The following is a 20,349-nucleotide window of genomic DNA, read 5'->3' on the forward strand; positions in this document are numbered from 1 at the left end:
AAATCGGGGAGAGAGAGTGAGAAAGCCAGAAAAAAAAGGAAAAAAATAAAAAAAGTGGGGCCCACTGACGGAAATTCCACCGGAAAAACAAAATGGGTGGTAATCTGAGCGTTTTTTTTAATTTAATGGGTGGTAATTTAAAATAAAATTTTAATTGGGTGGTTAGTTAGAAATTGATACTATTTTTGGGTGGTAATTTACAAATTATCCTTATTAATATTCATGTCTAATAATTTAATACTCATTTATGATAATTCGGATAAAATTAATTTAAATTAATATCGTAAAACTTGTTATGGACGAAATAATACACAACGATAATTACTAAATTTATTTTATTATACATAATGATAATTTTATAATACTGCGAAATTTTTTATATTGCAATTTTTTTTTATATAAAACAACAATTGTACTTCTACAACACTTGAAATCAAAAGGCAAGTTAAACTTAATAAACATGAAATTTAAAACAACAATAATTAGTTATTAGCACCTCCTCCAAAACGTGACGATATATTCTCCATCAAGTCATGTTGCAATTGATGACATTGAGTTTGATTACGAATTCGAATATGATTTTCGAAGTATCGATCCCGATTTGCATAATAATTTCGAAGAAGACCATGCTGAAGTTCAGGTGCTTCTGCTTGATTCGCTGCTACAGAGTATTGGATATCTCTTGGTGGATTCATTTCGTAGTTATCATCTCTTTCATCTTCAATGATCATATTATGCAATATAATGCATGCTTTCATGACATCCCCTACTTCACTTTTTTTTTTCACAAACGTGTTGGGTTACATACAATTGCGAATCTCTTTTGGAGGACTCCAAATGCTCGTTCAATGTCCCTTTCTTGTGCCTTCTTGAAATTGTGAAAATTGTTTCCTTTTCTCAGAGAGCATGTTAGCTCGAGGAATAGATTTGACAAAAACCGGCCACTCAGAGTAGATATCATCTGCTAGGTAGTATCCCAAATTGTACAATGTTCCATTTATTGTGTATTGTATGTTAGGGCTTTAGCCTTCAAGAAGCTCATCAAATATTGGAGACCGATCCAGTACATTAATATTGTTGTTGGAACCTGCAACACCAAAATAGGCATGCCAAATCCATAAATCTTTAGAAGCAACAACTTCTAATATCATGGTAGGGACCCCTTGATCACCTCGAGTGTACTGGCCTTGCCATGCCACTGGACATTTCTCCCATTGCCAGTGCATACAATCGATGCTTCCTAGCATACCAGGAAATTCGCGAGCCTCGTTAACTTGTAGAAGACGTTGGACGTCATCGGTTGTGGGTTTACGTAAATAGTAGGTGATCACTTCATTTCTCTCACTTTTGCATATAATTTAATAAATTTTATTTAAACATACTACTATTACTATTACTTTTACAACATCAACAACATGAATTTAAAATACTCCTACGACTAGTCTACAGTCTACACTAATACTACTACTAGTCTACACTAATACTACTACTACCTTTATTACAAATTAATTTAAATTAACTACATACCATAAGTATACTACTACAATCTAATCATCAAAAGTCCATCCATATTTCTCAGCAAGTACTTGTAATTCTTTCTCATGCAACTTTCTTTGCGAGGGGCCCATCTTGGTGACGTCAGCACACAAGAGTTGATTTTCAAGTTCTTGCTCTTTTAAATCTACTAACTGGTTAGCTGATTGTGCACGTGTTTCTTCAATACTTCTTGCAACTGAAAGGGCTTCACTACTATGATCACTTACAACACTTTTTACCTTTTCTTTGGGCAGCTTGTAGCCTTTTTGCAGCTTGTTGACCCATTGGTGTGGCCTCTTAGCTTCATTCTCAATGAAAGCCTCAAAGTCCCCTCCACTTGAGGTGTAGTCCCCCATTTTAGACAACTTGCTCCTCTTAGAAGATTCACTACCATCAACTTTTTTGCGGACTTTTACTTTCTAAGTCATTTTGAAATTTTTGGTGTAATACACATAACACTCCACACACTATCATATTGAAATTTTGAAACGTACAATGTATGGTACAATGCACGTGATTCCGATAGCTTCAATGCTTCATTGTACCCACTTTTATTTTTGTATTTGGCGAAACAACCTGCAAATTTACCGAGGGCACTATTAACTCGCCACCAATGTTGTTTGCAAGAATTTTCCTCCCTCATTACTTGATTTTCTTTTTTATTTTCGTTGCAAAAAGTTGCAATCTTCTCCCAATATTGCTCTATTTTTTTGCTTTGCCATTGACATTATCTTTGGTAGTATTTAACCAAGAAATGGCAAGGAGTGTTTCATCTTCGATCCACCAACTCAACCCTTTTTTATTCCCTTTTTGTGTTGATTTACGGCATGCTGGTCTACGAGTGGTAGTCGTAACATCAACATTATCCGATTGAAATGAAATGTCGGATGTTGAAATTCACCACTAATGGGTGTCATACAAGGTTGTTCAATATTATTTGTAGGAGTAGATTGCTAATTTTGAGATTGGAGAAATTAGGTCAAATTTTGCACTTGTGCATTACCCCATATGTGAGTTTGATAAATTTGAGATTGATTTTGTTGAGATGAATTCATGGTGGAATATAATTGAGGATTATTTTGTAATAAAGATAAAAGAGAATTCAAGTCGAAATTTTGATTTGGATCCATGATTATTCTTTTTGGGAGGAAATTTTTTGTATATATATTTTGATAGAGGTTTTTTTTTTTTTTTTTTTTTTTTTTGGCTAAATATATATATACTATATGTATATACACAAATTGATCATGATTTAGCCGTTGCAATATATCAGTTGGAGCACATTCAAGTAACCGTTGCAATATATATACAAATTACACATGCAAGTAGCCGTTGTGAAGTTTGGATTGAATTGCATGTTAGGTGAGGTGGCAAGAATTGGTTGGCTCATGAGAAATGTTACAACAATTTTTATCCCAAGCAAAGTCTAGAGAAGAGTTTTAATTTTCCAAACTCACTCCAAGACTCACATGAGTCTTTTGTTACATTAACGCTTGAGTTTGGGGTGAGACTCATCTCAACACCCCCAATAAACTTACCCTAATACACTCAACTCACGTAGATTTGCAAACACTTTAACACCCTCGACACCTTTTTTTTTTTGACAAGACCCTCGATACCTCTATATCTCGTGTATACTATTTTTTGACACATAAAACTTACCGAACCAAGACATTTAACGCGTGGAGACCAGTGCGTGCCATAATCACAGTTCACCTGAGTACATCGTGAACCCGTAAACTCGCCCCTAGTGCCCCGCCTCAACTTAGTTGTTACACCAAAAGTAGCAAAAGGAGGGAGAGACATCGAACCCTTACAAGATCAAATATTTACTGAGTACATTTGTCGAAAACAAAAGAAAGATGAACGACGTATCTGGAAAATTACGAAATCTGGGTTTGTTCAGGATTTTATTACTAAATAAATAAATAAATACTCTTACAACATAGATAACTCTTCCTCACTCCCAAATTAATCACAAATTCAAGCTCCAAAACCCTAATTTCAATGGACGAAGACAGCATTTTGGAGAGAGAAAGGTACCAAATTGAGCAAATTCGAGAGCTCGATGATGAAGCATTGCAGATTGAAGAAGTCGAAGGTTTACCCGAGGACTCCGATGATGATCATGCTATGTAATTTTTTGATTTTCTATTTGATTAATTTTTTCGCTGTTACTCAATTTGATTTCTTTATTTGTTTTCTTTTGATGTTTAAATTGATGTTTTGCCCTTGATTTTGATCATTTCATCTTTGTTTAATTGCTGGTTTTTGTCGCTTTTAGGGTTTATGTATGGTTTTTGTGCTAAATTAGCTAAAATTAGCTAAAATTATAGGGATTCATTAATGCTAGTTAGCTGAATAATCGACATTTCAATATCATAGGACATGACAGTGCTGAACAGGATATGTTCGTCGAGTTATTGGTGAAACCCGTTTGAGTAATAATGTTAAAACTCTTAAAGATTAAAGAAAGTAGTTACTACTTACTAGTTAGTATGTAACTTAAGGAGAATGAAATTGGGTTTTTTAGTTTTCAATGATTGTGTGGACATGGAACTGATGAATGATGTATAATGATATATTGTGTTGAGTTGTATCGTGAAACTTGCCTAAAATATTCAAGTTAAGAGAAGATATGTTATAAAGGAGTAGTGAATTAAATAAGCTAGAGAAGTAGAGAGTGAGGAGGAGCTTATTAGGGAGTGGGTCAAACTTAAGAGTAAACTCATGGAATTGGTGAAAAAAAGAAAACGGTTAAGTATGAGAGAAGATATTCTTTAGTGGGATGAGGATGTGACATTGTTTATAAGTTCCTCTTGAAGATAGTTTATGGTAGAAAGCTGTGAAATGATATCAAATTTGTAAGTGAGGATGATAAGGTCGCTAAAGATGATCAGGTTTTTTCTGATGTGATCCCCACTTTCAATAAGACCTTTTTTTATAGGGGATGTGAGATTCTCTTATTTTAAAAGGTTTGGATTGACACCCTATCTTTGAAATACAATTGAATGAAGATGATCAGGAATTCAGGATTGGGTTTGGAAAACATTGAGGTTAAGAAGGTGGTGTTTTCTTTGGTAGCCACTAGCTATGAAATGCTTGGCGACATTACAAATTATCTTCTTTTATTGTTTTCCTGGAATATATGTGAAATAGGTGGTTATTACGATTAAAAATGCATTTCAGAACCCATTTTCCTAAGGTAGGTCACTCTTGAGGTAAAGGTGACAGTCCATTAATCTCATTGCTGCACTATTAGGAAAGTTCCCCCTCAATACTATTCCTTTGTAGTGAAGCACTATTCTCCCAATTTTTTAGTGTGGCGGAGGATGCTAAGGGACAAGGTAGAATAGTACCCATTTTATTTTAGATCTCAATAAAGTCTAAGCTACTAAATTGGAAACATTTAAACAAGATTTCGAAGACATTGGGGATTAAGCTCATGCTGTGTCTCACCAGCTTGTTGTTTCTCTATTATTGTTGTGGGAAACCTAGAAGTAGTTTGCTATGAGAGGGTGATCCTCTCTGTTTTATTTTTTTACCTTGGTTATGGTTTGCTTGATACAATCATCTCCATTGTGGAGGAGCATTGTAGCATCGTGGTAATAGAATACTCGTGGTTATTCATTTAGACAAGTTCTTACTTCGTAGTCAACTGTCATGAACAAATAATTAATATCCTTGAGCTTGTTTATGATCTATGATCTGTTAAACCTAATGGTCTACGCCCAAGATAATGATCACGCTATGTAATGGAGCCTATGCTGTAAAATGGCAGGTCACATATAAGGATAGGGGCTAGGATCATTGCTTGGTTTGAGAAAACCAAAGTGACTGATGCTGAAAGGTTAATGTCAAAGCATAAGCGTTAGCAAGCAATCCAAGCATAGCTGCATCTCAACAAAGACCACCCTCTGACAAACTGGATCATAGTTGAAGAAATAAGATTGTTTCCTGCATCCTCGCTTGTTTTGTTCCATACTCTCTTGAGTAAGTAAACTACCTTTAGGTCTAGTAAATAGAGGCACCAGTCGATCTTGAACCACCCATGAGATAGGCCTGCCTGTGCCTTAAAGAGACAAAGAAAGTTATGTTTCTAATTTATTAGGAAAGTGATAGCTCTCTTGCCAATGAAGAATTCCTTGAGTGTTGAGATTTTTTACTCGACTAGTAGGGAAGGGAAAGGATGAGGCAAGTTATCACGCCTTTAAATTTTCCCCATAATCAACTTAGAGTCCTTATGCTTTCAATAGTGTTTTAACCTATCTAATATACCTTATAAAGATCCAGATTCCAGACTAGATTATCAGCTAGCCTAGTACCAAGGAAAAAGAGTTTAGCATTTTGTAGGTCAACGTTCACACTTTCATATTCAGTAGTTGCCCTTACCTATTTGGTTTTCTGATTTTGCATCTTCTTATTATGTACTTAGGGAACCCATTAGGTGCAAATATGTTTCTGAAGATGCTCAAAAGTTGATGTTTAAAGAGTGAAGACACCATTACTCACTGCCATCACTAGTGGGTGGGAGTATAGGTGGACCTAATGAGAGGTTTCGGTGACACGCTCTCACCATTATTAATAATTTGTTACATATAAGACAAAAATAGAAGATAAAATGAGGCATTCATTAAATTGGGAATTAGTTTGTGCCCCACCAATTTAATGATCCTAGATCCGCTTCATGTGAGTTAATCCAATATTTGGGCCATTTGCAACCTTCTATGCTTTAAAAATCCAACTCAACTCATGGGTTTATTTGACTTGTGAGCTGGTCTTAAGTGACTCCAATTGATTCTGGCCTAAATCAATTCCCAAATTTCTGTGAGAGGCACCCTAATTAAGCGTTTTCTCCAGATCTTTGGTTTAAGTGGCAAAAACCTAGATCTTTCAACTCAAAGAGAAATATGCTAAATTTAGAACCTTATATTTGGTCCTTTGGTTGGTTGGGATTTGCAAAATGAGTGGAATGCTTGTTTGTTGTCAAATTTGGAGAGTTTCGCCTTCGGCCACCTTTTCTTTAATGCTGCAGTTTTGATGTGGCTTGATGGTTGTTTATTCAGTCTTTCAGAAGGCCCTGTTCTTCCTTATATCCTTCCCTTCCTTCTCTTTCTTTTCCCTTGGGGCAGATGTGGTGTGCTGGCCTTGCTGCGTGAGAGGGAGTTGAAGAATCATCAATCGGTTGCACTTACAAAGAGTGATCGTCGGTATCTATTTCTGGTTTGATGCAATTTATTTTCCCATCTTGTATGCAGACTGAAATCTTCATTCTTCTACTCCTGAGTTTGCATGAAAATAATCATACTTGCATGTTCAAATCTTTTATTATCTGGCCTTGTATGTGTGTGTTGGTAAGCTGGCCTTGCTGCGTGAGAGGGAGTGAAGAATTATCAATGGCATATACCTATCAAATTTGTGCTGTTGATGGCTGAAAGTCAGAAATGATGACTATCATAGTCCATCCAGAATGAAATAATTAGAAAATGGATTCAATATGTTTTGTACTTGCGTAGCATATAAAGCTACAAAGTATGACTTCTTTTATTTATAATTCTAAGCCTCTGACTTCTTGTTTTGAATGTTCTTTCTCTTACTCTAGTGTTTATGCTCATGGCAGGCTGGGTGAATTTACATTTGACACCTGTCTGGCGTCATTGCATACCTATTTGGGCGGTAGGCATAAGTAACATTTACACTCTTATGTAAGTTCTTGTTTATGTAAAATAAATTTCCCTGATTGAGCGTATTGTTGCAGAGGTGGAAGACACTCATCACAGGACAGCTTTTGTTGATACTGGCGCCATTTTGACTCTCCCTCTTTTTTATCTTGAAGGTTTTTGTATCAATTATTCTTTAATTATGTGCCAATATATCCCAGTTGAACACATTTGTCTTGCTTTATCTTTTTAAATCTTTTTATTTATATATTTAATTTTTGATACAAGGTGAATTGATTTTTTTTCCCCCCCTCTTAAACATATGTTGTCCAGGTGTAGTACTGTTCCCAGAGGCAACTCTTCCTTTAAGAATCATACAGCCGAATTTTATAGTAGCTGTAGAAAGAGCAATGGGTCAGATTGACTCCCCTTATACCATAGGTGTGGTACGTAAACAACTTGCCATCTTTGTCAGGAATTTCATCCTTAACTTAAGATTTTTTTGAGCAATTTATGTTATATTGCTCAGGTTCGTGTTTATAGAGACCTTGATTTTGGAAGGTTAAGGTTTTCAGCTGTTGGGACTACTGCAGAGGTATTATTTCTAATTTCACTGATTTCTTAATGAGTGTACAGATTTACGCTTTTAGCACCTCATTTATTTGTTTTAAGCTTCTTCATTGCAAAATAGATGTGTTACTACTTATTCGGAGGTTTCAAACTAGTGTCCCCCTTCCTATATTCTCAGCTTTACCGTCCCATGTGTTTTCACATAACAAACTTTGTGAAAATGCTTCTTCTTCTGCTCCTAAATAATGGGACAGTTTTGATTTCGTATCATTTTAAAGATATATACTTAAGAAGTTAAGATACTATCTTTCACCATTTAATTATTTGCATCTTCACCATTCCATCATTCCATGCTTGTCTTTTTTTTTTATTTTTATTTTTTTTATTTTTTTATTTTATTTTATTTATTTATTTAAAGTTTCTTAAACAAGTATTAATGTATTATTAAGAGTAATATGGGAATCTGGGATTGTTCAAAATTTAATTCACACAATATTGAAAGTGGCCTTTAATATTGAAATGAACTAAATTGGAATTGTGGCCTTTTATTATTCCTTGTTTTATAAATGATTTTTCCCCTTCTACCTTCTTTTACCCCATTTGTTGGACTCATTAAATCCATAGTTTCTCGCAATCACATATTCTCCTTGTTTCCTTGGCAAGCTTTGCTAACTAAGATTGTGTGCTTGTGTCTGATCAGTGATGAGAGAACTTATAATAATATGGATGTGGATTGTTTCATATTTAGTTTGGGAAATTTCATATTGAAGCATTTTAGTGTTAAATGAGATAACTAAAGGTTGTGTTGGAATGAAACACTTTTTCTGTTTCTGTGATGATGTGAAATTTAGTATGTTATATTTTGACATTCACTTCTTCAAGTTAGCCAAGGAGAAAGTTGTGATATGGTTCATATTATTTCAAAATTAGAACAAAAAGTTAGTGAGCCTGAAGGCATTTCTGTTAAACTTTTCCCAAATCGTGATAAACTTGAGCTGATCTGTATGTGAGTTATAGTTTCTTTATCTATTTATCTCAAGTTCTTACAACTAGTATCTATTTTTTGTTTTATTTTGTCAAAAGATTATATTAGTGAGTAGGTGCATTTTAGTTCTGTGTTTTTTGAGTTTATTCTCACTTGCAAAATATACCTACATGCTATAACCCTTGTTGCTCCATTCCACTCCTATGAGAGGTCTTGGCCAGATATGTGATATAGCTAGATACGTGACAATGGTCATCAGTCGGAAAGGCCATTATTATTATTATTATTATCATTATTATTATTATTATTATTATTATTATTATTATTATTATTATTATTATTATTATTATTATTATTATTATCAGAAAAAAAATATAAAATAATAATAATAATAATAATAAAAAAAAAAATAGGGTACATCTAGTAGCCTATGTGTAGACTACATTGATCATGAATTACTTAATTCAAAATTTTGTTACCACTGATTCAGATTCGACAATATCGTCGTTTGGAGGATGGATCTGTCAATGTAGTTACTTGTGGAAAGCAGCGATTCCATGTTAGACGCCATTGGATCGATACCGATGGAGCTGTAAGAACAAACCCAATGTTGTATTACCATAATGCTACTACTGTCATGCTATTTATCCCGCTTTGAGGAGTTAATTTGACAAATAAATTTGTGTCTTTAGCCTTGTGGAGAGATTGAGGTCATTGAAGAAGACTTGCCTTTGAGGACCCCACGTGATGCATTTGGAACCTTACCGCCATTAAGTAACCTTAGTAGCCGGAGCTTTTCTGATGCTACAAAATCTCATCATCAGGCTAAGAGACATAGAGATGCAGTTGAAAGCAATTGTTCTGATGCAGAGTCGGAGGAAAGTTTTCTGAATGAGCTTTCAATTTCAGAGATGAGATTGCATCAATGTGCTGTTGAGTCCTGTTGCGCATATGATACGATTGATGAGTCAACAAGCAGTGATGATGAGAAATATGTTTGTGAATCAGAGCTTCACTCTGGACAATCTAAATCAAGTGATGGTTCATCACAATCAAAGTGTCGAAGGAGAATAGATGTTGCCTCAGGAGTTGCAAACAAAGATAAAATTAACCAATCGCCTCAGAAAGGAGATGCATGGGGTAAGAGAGGTATGTCTGCCAATTTGAATCAGTTCCGTGCAGTTCCCAGAGCATTCTTGCCATACTGGGTATACCAGATGTATGACTCTTTCACTCTTGCTCAAAAGGCAGCAGGTACTCTCTCTCTCTCTCTTTCTCTCTCCTTTAGTCAAAAACGCCTGTAATCTGCAAAATGTTTCTGTACATTATGTTCTATGTCTATATTTGGTGGCACTCCCTCTCCTTCAGTTAAAAATCTCAAAATCCTGATGTCTGTAATCTGCATAAAGTTCCTGCACATTTCTGTCCTAGATCAGGTATTTGGTGAATGAATAGCCTTGGCTGTGCGTTGATATAGTTTCACAGTGAAAGATGGTTATGTAATGCATCTTACTGTAGTTCTTTAGCGTATCTTTTATTGACACTGTGTTTGAGGGCTGTCATGCTCTGCTGGCATAGAAAGTATATATGAAATTTCATTTTTCTAGCTGTTGTAATTTGGGAAAGCTTTTTTGCAACTGCAAGTCTTAATGTATGATTGTGGATGATGAATTTTGTGTGGTTAAAGTGATTGAGCTTCAATTTCTATAAGGTGGAATTGCAATAAGTTGAAATTAGGGAGAACTAGTTCCCAATATAAATAAAGCTTTAAAAAAAGGAGCAAGGGAATGGATTTCGATTCCCAATTTTATTTTCTTGAAGGTCTGATCTTTTTGCTGTCTTTCTCATTACCCAATGTCAAATGGTTCCTCATTCCTGTGAAATATTTTCTGACACTGCAGCAGCTATACTATATATTCTTCTTAGTGATGTAGCCAGAGCATAAAATAAATATGTTGATAATTTTGCTCATAAAAGATATAGCACTGTGGCAGACTTTTAGGTTGAGTCAACGACCAGTTTCCATTCCAACTAAAATAAAAGGTTCATAAATGCATCCTTGTGTAATAGTGCTAGCTTCTGTGACCTTAACACTGTTCTTATGGAAGTATTATGAGGACCATTCGTTCTGAAGCTTTAGTTTTGATTTAACTTTTGAGACTTTGCGTTCTGATGTGAAAGTGAGGAAATCTAAGTAGGCTATGTTGAAGGTGCATTGCAATTTCTTACAAGGGTGCTTCCGCTTGTTTTGCAGATATGTGGAAGCAGGTTGTTGGAGCGCCGAGTATGGATGGGTTTGTCAGAAAGCCTGATATCTTGTCATTTTATATTGCCAGTAAAATTCCTATATCCGAGTCTACAAGACAGGAACTCCTAGAAATTAATGGAGTCTCCTATAGATTACGTCGAGAAATCGAACTACTTGAAGGATTTGATCGTGTGAGGTGTAAAAACTGTCAGGTATTATCGAATTACTTAAATTTCCAGCCTTTTTATTTTTCCTGTCAACCTTTTTCGTCTTTTAGTTGGATGAAAAAGGAAGGACTGAGGGTCGGGAGCTGTGTCCTTAGGCCTTAGCTTATGGTTTGTAATGAGACTGGCACTGGGTACCTAAGGTTCTTGATTCAGATAATAAGAACCTCCACCATCATTATTGTTTTTTACCCATTACTACAGCAACTAAAATGCAGCTATACCATGCACTTTGCTTTTGATGTTTCTTACCTATTGTGCTAAAAGATGTATTTGTCAAAATGAGTTTAAATTGTGTAATACCTTGACTAATATGATTCTGCCTCTTCTTGCCTTGTTACAGACTGTAATTGCCAGGCGAAGTGATATGCTGGTGATGTCTAACGAAGGCCCTCTTGGTGCATATGTTAATCCAAATGGCTTTGTGCATGAGATAATGACTCTTTACAAAGCCAATGGTTTGGCACTGATTGGCCGACCAAGAGAAGAATACAGCTGGTTTCCAGGGTATGCTATTCAATTTTAATACTTGTCAGATCATTATTACTGCCAAATTATATGTTTCGGTTTGTATGCTATTATACTTGAGTTGTACCATAGGAGTGAAGTGGAAGTAATTTCCTTTAGCAACAATTAATATATAAGCTCTTTGTTTATGTATGTTTTGCAGATATAAATGGACCATTGCCAACTGTGCTACCTGTGAGAGTCACATGGGTTGGCTCTTTACTGCCGCAAACAAGAAGTTGAAGCCAAAAAACTTTCTGGGGAGTTCGGAGTTCTCAGGTTGCAGATGACATGCGATAAGAGTGTAATTGCTTCTTGAATATGTTATATGTACTTGCATTTGTATTTGCTCCCATGTCATAGTCTTCTTTGGGAGATTAGGTGTCTATTCGGAACAAGTGAGACTAAGCTATCGATAGATTTTCCTGTGAAGGACAGGCATCTAGAAGTACATATGAGATTGTATAGACTATAGTCTATTAGTCTATAGAGTAGTTCTTTCATGTAGCTTTGTTTTCTGTGTATGTTGCTAGTAAGAACTCAAACGATGTATCATGAGTGCAAGTTGGTTCTATGGATGGTCATAAAGATGAGTACATCTGTGTATGTTGAATGAACTACAGCAAAGAAACCTTGAAGGAGGGTGTGATGGCTATTGAAGAAGCTGTCCTAGAATCAGAGATTATTAGGGATTGCTGAAGTGTTTTTTTTTTTTTGGCCTGTATGGATGGTCATAAAGATGAGTAATCCCAGATCATTATATAGCTTTCATATAACCAGAAATATTTTACTGGGGAATCGAATAAAATTCAATACAATGATTCTTTTTGCAGATTAAGCGTACTTTTTTTTTTTTTTTTTGAAAGAAAGTTTAAGCGTACTTCCTCTATTTCATAGCTGCAGTCTTTCTATAATTAAGACTTGTTTTTTGTGTGCGAATAATAGGATGTGACTATTTAAGTAATTGGCAATGCTTCCTCAACAAAAATACATAAAATTAATTGGCAATGTGACAACTCAAGTACTCAACTTCGATCATACTACCACAGTACAATTGTTTAACATGTTGCTGCAACGTGCTAGAGAAATCAAGGGCAGCAATTGGCCTAACAGCGGCAAACAGGCTTCGTTGCTGGTAGCATGGTGCGACCCACGGGCGGCTCGAGGGATTTGAGTTCCTCGTTCCTTTTGTATTCATATCATTACATGTCCTCGTTTTCCTGTACAAGATTAGTTTATTTGGTCTACATGTTTTTTTTTTTTTTGGTGTGATATTAATGTAGATTGTAGTACAATACTCCATCATTCAAATTCTTATTTTAATTTTACTTTTGGGAACTTTGCTCCAAAAACACCCTTAGTTATGATGCCTAGATTCATAGACTCATAAAGTCAGTAAGTCATAGTTGGTGCTATTTAATAATTATCTAAAAGATACATTTTAACAATATTTGTCGATGAAACTTTTTAGAACGTAGATAAACATCTATTCAATAAATTTAATGTTGATCAATACTCTCGTATTTAATAAACTCTATTATTAATATAAGGAATTAAGGCGCCATTCTTTTCATCAAAAAAAAAAAAAAAAAAAAAAACTCTATTAATTGTCTAAAATGGATATCAACCTTTGAGGTTACCCTAACCTCACCCCCTAACAATTCCTTCAAACATTGATTATAGGTTTATTTATATTTTCTAACACCACCTAGCATTAATTTGACACTAATCAATGTTTTTGGTAGTTTTGTTACGGAAATTGTTAATTAGGAAGTACTTGCAAGAAAATGGAATGGCAATATTTCAATATCTTTTAAAATTATTGACATATCTTTTATGACATTCAAATTGGCTATAAAAGTATAGTCACAAACATTTTTTTTTTTTTTTTGGTGCAATAGTCACAAACATATTTTCGAAACTAAGATAAACTCATTTTTTTAAAAAATTATACAGTATCAATTTAACAAATGCACGCATATCAAAGTGGATCAAATGAAGGTGGTAAAATAAGTTTTAATTAACTATCGTAGCATAGTCTAATTCAACATACAAAATTGAGTAACGTTAATGTTATGATTCTAATTTTTAAATTGTAATTTGATTCTTTTCCCATTTGAGTAAATTTGTACAATTATAGCATTTAAATTTAGACATAATGTATGAACACATTTGAATTCCACAATTTCTACATTTCTAGACTGCTAGTATGAGCACACCATTTTATAATTAAAAGTGCAGTCTAGTCATGGTTCACCAACAACATACGCGTATTTCTCACAAAAACTTTTCTCTCTCCTTTGACTTTACAATAAAAGATAGTTGACTTTTCTCAGTAAACACCTTCCTCTTGGCTCTTGCATCACCCAAATCAAATTCTTCTACTAATTACCCAAAAATACTGTAATAATGATGTCACTCAATAGAAACAGACCACATTTTTTGGTAATTCACATTTACTTTTACAATTCTTTAATCAAATTTATTAAGCCACGTTTTAGCTTTATCTTGATTCCAAATCTTAGTCCTAAGACAAATCAAACTTTTTTTTTATTTTTTTATTTTTGTAAAATTAAAAATAATTCTAATTCTACCCTTGTTTACATTTCTAAATTTGCTTATAAAAATAACCCACGTTTTCTGCAACAAAAGGAACAATTTGTATCTTTCTGGGTTTCATTGATTTTCTGGGTTTGTTAGTTTTTGTGCCTTTTTTTTTTTTTTGTTGTTGCAGAGATTATTGGTCAATTTGAAGGTCAAAGGAGAGAGAGAAAAAAGGGTGATTAGAGGAATTATGAGTACTGGTAATGCACTGGATGAGATGACTCAAGGATCCAACGGTGTTGGTGGGGGTGTTAAGGACGTGTACGGTGAGGATTCTGCCACCGAGGCTCAACATATCACTCCTTGGACAGTATCTGTTGCCAGGTGATTGTTACATTTATTTTATGTTACGTAGACGGGTTTGATCTCGTCTTGAGTATTGTCGTTTTTGTTGCTTCTAGTAAATTTTTCATGGTAGTATTTTGATCTTTTACGTGTTGGTGCATCATAATATATTGATATGGGTTTCTTTCTTGTACAATGTTTAAATTATTCTAAGTAACTACTGTAAAAAAAATTGAATATATGAAATGGGTTTTTTTGCTTTGTTGTGTTCATGTAATGTCTGATTGTGAGATCAAAAAAGGAAATTATGGCTTGATCATAATATATGAATAATTTTCGTGATTATACAGAAATGGAGGTTGAGAAATTATTTCCTGGATTTAAAGATTTATGGATTAACTAGTTCTTGGATGTTCTTTTAGTCAAGACAAGACTTCTGCATTACTGCATTTTACCTGTATTAGATCGAAATTTGTAACAGATATTTTCTTAAGGCATGTGTTGAACTCTTTGGATGTTTTTGATTGCGAAAAAGCCGAAAAGATTTGTCATGATCATATATTAATCAAGTACTGTTATTGCAGTGGGTATACATTGCTGAGGGATCCCCATCACAACAAAGGGCTTGCTTTTACAGAGAAAGAAAGAGATGCTCACTACTTGCGTGGTTTATTACCACCTGCATGTCTGTCTCAGGAGCTTCAGGTTAAATCACTAAACCTTGTTTGTTTGTCAAATTTGTTTAAGCTTTTTTCGCTTTAGAGTAGTAGTTCTTAATCGTGATTTTGGAACATCAGGCGAAGAAATTTTTGGCGACTCTCAGACAATATGAAACTCCCTTGCAGAAATACATTGCTATGATGGATCTTCAGGTATATCTGTGTGTTTGACATTTACGAAAGTTGTTACTGTATGGCGCTATTTTGTCAGTTCAAATTTATTTTTACATGTACTACTAATAATTAAGTAGTGTAAGCCAATAATCTGATGTTAATTTGAGAATTTTATTTGTACTTTCTGGAGCTGGAGAGCTACAATGGTAATGATCTTGGCTTACAGGACAGTACATGTACAATTTGGAGTGTTGAATTAAAGACAGACCTCGCAGCCACTAATTTCATAAATGATATACTTTGATGGAAATCATATAATACATAATAATCTCAAAAGTAATTCTGAACAGGCATCAGTTTGCAAAATGCTACTTAAATGTATGTGGTGACTCATAGTAAGATGTAAGTGTTGCATGATTGATCTGTTGATGCTGTAATTTTTACAGGAGAGGAATGAGAAACTGTTTTATAAGCTTCTTATTGACCATGTTGAAGAATTGCTACCACTAGTGTACACTCCAACTGTTGGTGAGGCTTGCCAAAAGTATGGAAGTATCTTTAGACGCCCCCAAGGTCTTTTCATCAGTTTGAAGGATAAGTATGTTTTCTGGAGCATTCTCATTATTTTCCTTGTAGGATAAAAATAGTTTGTTTGACTTGCATTATGTTTTAGGAAGTCAGAATTTGATGTCTTTTGGTGTTTCAGGGGAAAAATTCTTGAGATTTTGAAGAACTGGCCTGAAAAGAATATTCAAGTTATCGTGGTTACTGATGGTGAGCGTATCCTTGGACTAGGAGACCTTGGTTGCCAGGTATTGAGCATGTTTAATCTGCTTCCTTTTTAAGTCTCTGACACTCCTTTTTAACTTCCCTCCACTCTACCTTGATTTTTCTGTTAGATTCATGTAGTCATGATTGATAAGACAAACTTACTTTGTTTAGGGAATGGGCATACCTGTTGGAAAACTTTCCTTGTACACAGCACTTGGTGGAGTTCGCCCTTCAGCAGTAAGCAATTGATTTCGATTAAGCTCTTATATTGTAATCATTTTTATGGTTTCTGTATGTGAAGCATGTAATCTGTACTGACTATTAGTTCATCTGGATGCGTAAAGGCATGCTATTAAGTCCCCTACTCCCAGATCTAACTGTATGTTTATCTTATCTTCTTCCTTTGCAGTGCTTGCCTATAACCCTTGATGTTGGCACAAATAATGAGAAGCTATTGAACGACGAATTTTACATTGGTCTGAAGCAAAATAGGGCTACAGGGAATGAATACGCTGAGTTTGCTCAGGAATTTATGTCTGCAGTCAAGCAGAACTATGGCGAGAAAATCCTAGTACAGGTCAGTCACAAATTCTGAGCCTCTAATTACAATAAACATGTTTTCCCAATAAACTAACTCTGTTGTTATTATGACATTCATACAGTTCGAAGATTTTGCCAACCATAATGCATTTGAATTGCTGGAGAAATACCGCAAAACTCACCTTGTCTTCAATGACGACATACAGGTGATGAAAGTTCTCGTGACTTAAGATCGTGTGATTTCTTTTAGAAGTTTCAACTAATGTAAAACCCCTTGTTTTGAGTGCAGGGTACTGCCTCTGTGGTTCTCGCTGGGCTCATTGCCTCTTTGAAACCACTGGGAGGAAACTTGGCTGACCATACATTCTTATTTTTGGGCGCTGGAGAAGTGAGCAATTTAACAAGCTTATTTTGAGAAACACATTATATATGCAGTATTATTGGTATTCGTATGTTGCCCAAACTGCTAAAAGTTGCTTCCTGGATAAAGAAATATTGAAATAATATCAACATATCATCTTGTATTCTGTCACTTCTTCAAATAACTTCAGATGATGCTGGTTGTGCTACTGCAGCTCTCTTGCCTTTTGCACCCTCCCCCCACCCCTTGGTTCAACTGGATACATGTTCAGTCCTTTCTAATTTTAGATAGTTCCTTCTGTTATCTGACACTTGAAACTTTTGTTATCTGAAGGCTGGAACAGGTATCGCTGAGCTTATAGCTCGTGAGATGTCAAACAAGGTATCAAACTGGTCCTAATTTATTCATTTTTTTGTTTCTGGAAATTCATTACAACCATGCTCTCATCTTTACTCCCCTTTTTTTTATCCCACCTTACTATTTTTCTCTGCTGTTTTTGCACAGACAAATGCTCCTGTTGAAGAAATGAGAAAGAAGATATGGCTTGTAGACTCCAAGGTATTATCCACTCATCCTGATGCTTATTAAAATTTCATATAAAGGCCATTACTTTATCATTCTTGACTCTAATTATCTTTTACTACAATATTTATTTACTATTTTGATGGCAGGGACTTGTTGTTAGCTCTAGGAAGGAGTCGCTTCAGTCTTTCAAACTGCCTTGGGCACATGAGGCTAAACCTGTTACAACTCTTTTAGAAGCAGTACAGGTGAACGAGAATTGGCTACTAAAAAGGCATTTCATCAATAAGAGATTTTCTTGTGACTAAAGTTTTATACTTACTTCTGTGTCCTTTGTTTCTCAGGTAATCAAACCCACTGTGTTGATAGGTACTTCTGGAAAGGGAAAGACATTCACTAAGGAGGTGGTTGAAGCCATGTCATCTATCAATTCGGTACCATTCTACTTTCATTTATGTTTCTGCTTCTTGTTTTGTATTTAGACGATTTAGGTTTGGAGCCATATTTGTGCGATGATTCACTTAGTTTGGCTTCAGGTCAGATCATTTTCGGGTTTATTGTGACATTAATTTTGAGTCGGGTCAGGTTGAGACGTTGGGTAAATAGTTTGATCAAATTTGGGTCATGTAATTTCAAGTAATCTGGGACGGCGTGGTTTTGCTAGGTCTAGTTGTAAGCTTAACATAGTGTGTTCATGTGGTTATCTGTGCAGAAACCTCTCATCCTTGCTCTATCAAATCCTACATCACAGTCAGAATGTACTGCTGAGGAGGCCTACACATGGAGCAAGGTAAATAACCGTTTTTGTTTGCCTTTTCAATTTTCAATTCTCACCTTTATTTCTTTCTTTTCTACAAGATGAAACTGACATAAATATGGCTTTATTCTTTGAAATGATTTAGGGCCAAGCAATATTTGCCAGTGGAAGCCCATTTGATCCAGTCGAATATGAAGGACATACTTTTGTTCCTGGACAGGTCTAACCTGCAACCACTGCCTTTTTTTTAGGGACCCTCTTTATCTAGATTGAAAGTTAACCTTTAATTGTCATGTTGCAGGCAAATAATGCTTACATATTCCCTGGTTTTGGTTTGGGTCTGATAATGTGTGGTGCTATTCGTGTTCATGATGACATGCTTTTGGCTGCCTGTAAGTGCCCCACTGAAACTGTAAAAGTTTAAACTACAAATTTTGATTTCTTGTTTTGTGATTGTGCAAAGACATATAGCCTCTACAATTCTTCATACAACTTTTCTTCTAGAGCTGATCATGGACTGTTCCATTGTCCAAAAAATCAGGCCAGGCTGCATTTTGGCCTGGAAAGTACTGCAGAAAATTGATAAGATCGGGTATAGATTGAGCTGGAGTCGGTAACATACTCCCCATAAAAGTCCGATCAATTGGGCTGGCATTCTGTAAACACGGCCTGAGTTGGATGAGGCCAGTTTTGACCAGCTCTATCTTCTTCCTACTTTTGAAGCTAATCTCTCTGGGTCTTTCAGAAATTTTTTAAATAGCACAATAAAACCATTTTTTTTTTCCTACCCTATGATTTTTGTTATCTTCCTTGACGGAGAAAAAGTAAAAGTAACTCTTTATCAATCTGTAAACAGCTGAGGCATTGGCTGCACAAGTTACAGAAGAGCACTTAGCGAAGGGACTTATCTATCCACCATACAAAGACATTAGAAATATATCTGCTAATATTGCTGCCAAAGTTGCAGAGAAGGCTTATGAACTCGGTGAGCAATTACTTTAACTGTCTGATATATGAAGAAATACTTGGATCTTCTTGTAGTCCGCTGATTATCCATCTGTGCTTTTGTGTAGGTTTGGCTAGTCGGCTTCCACAGCCAGAGAATCTGGTAAAATATGCTGAGAGCTGCATGTACAGCCCTAATTACAGAAATTACCGTTGAAGAATGTGGTTATGAAATTCCCTGCAGTTTTGGATCTTCCTTTACTTGGGCTTCTTAGTCTAGTTATCCTTTTGTAATCTTTACATTCTACTCCGGCTAATTTTCTGCATACATTCCTTTCTTGAATGTCTGCAGATCAATATATAGTGCTATGCATTGTTATACGAGTATTGTATCTACCGGATCTGCTATTATGAATTAAGACTTCAATTTTTATAAAATCCAACCAGTATATTGAACTTGGAAGTTTCAATGAAATAATTTTGCTCAAAGCTGTTTCCTTCAGCTGAATTTTTGCTTTTATGAATTAAGACTTCAATTTTTATCAAACTTATTCGAATGCAAATCTTGAGAATCTGTCGGGTGTAAAAAGAATAAGCCGGGGCAAGGGTGTATAAACATGCTTGAAAATTATACATAGAGGGAATTAAATCTTTTTGTATAAGGTGTATATCAGCCACATAAAGCACACATAACAGCTAATATCCGTATGTTTATTACTCATAAATTCATAATTTATGAGAAGAACTTTGTAATTTTTACAATTATGAGCATCCAGTGAGTTCAGACCCTGGGCCAGTTTGCTGCATCAATGCAACAACTGAAACAGAGCTTGTAGCTCCCTTGTTATAGACCATGGAGACAAGTGGGATAATGTGGGGCACGACTCGATCAATCAGGTTGGACGGATACAGTTGAGAAGCCAAGGAATGCCTGGCATTTTGTCTCTCTCTATAGCCAGCCTGACAGCCTTGATGTCCTAATCATTTGAGGGCAATGCATA

At 35.2% G+C, this 20,349-nt stretch overlaps 1 protein-coding gene and 1 pseudogene across 1 annotated transcript; both read left to right on the forward strand.

The window, feature by feature from the left end:
- Positions 1–3,380: 3,380 nt before the first annotated feature.
- LOC110696235 lies at positions 3,381–12,740 on the forward strand (annotated as a pseudogene).
- Positions 12,741–13,998: 1,258 nt separating this feature from the next.
- LOC110696234 (NADP-dependent malic enzyme-like) lies at positions 13,999–19,840 on the forward strand. Its single transcript, XM_021873514.1, has 19 exons — positions 13,999–14,175; positions 14,465–14,658; positions 15,204–15,324; positions 15,417–15,491; positions 15,899–16,050; positions 16,159–16,264; positions 16,395–16,460; positions 16,633–16,800; positions 16,886–16,969; positions 17,053–17,151; positions 17,458–17,505; positions 17,629–17,682; positions 17,796–17,894; positions 17,991–18,080; positions 18,359–18,436; positions 18,549–18,623; positions 18,705–18,795; positions 19,260–19,388; positions 19,477–19,840. The coding sequence occupies exons 1-19, from the start codon at positions 14,140–14,142 to the stop codon at positions 19,563–19,565; spliced, it is 1,854 nt and encodes a 617-aa protein (XP_021729206.1). The 5' UTR covers positions 13,999–14,139; the 3' UTR covers positions 19,566–19,840.
- Positions 19,841–20,349: the final 509 nt, after the last annotated feature.

Source organism: Chenopodium quinoa, unplaced genomic scaffold (assembly GCF_001683475.1).
Source record: "Chenopodium quinoa cultivar QQ74 unplaced genomic scaffold, ASM168347v1, whole genome shotgun sequence".
Lineage (NCBI taxonomy): Eukaryota > Viridiplantae > Streptophyta > Magnoliopsida > Caryophyllales > Amaranthaceae > Chenopodium > Chenopodium quinoa.

Excerpts from the sequence above, each read along its gene's own strand:
- LOC110696234 (XM_021873514.1), top strand. The coding sequence starts at position 14,140 with ATGATGTCACTCAATAGAAACAGACCACATTTTTTG. Across the intron at positions 16,461-16,632 it reads GTGGAGTTCGCCCTTCAGCA|TGCTTGCCTATAACCCTTGA; the intron begins GTAAGCAATTGA and ends CTTCCTTTGCAG. Across the intron at positions 16,970-17,052 it reads TCTTCAATGACGACATACAG|GGTACTGCCTCTGTGGTTCT; the intron begins GTGATGAAAGTT and ends TTTTGAGTGCAG.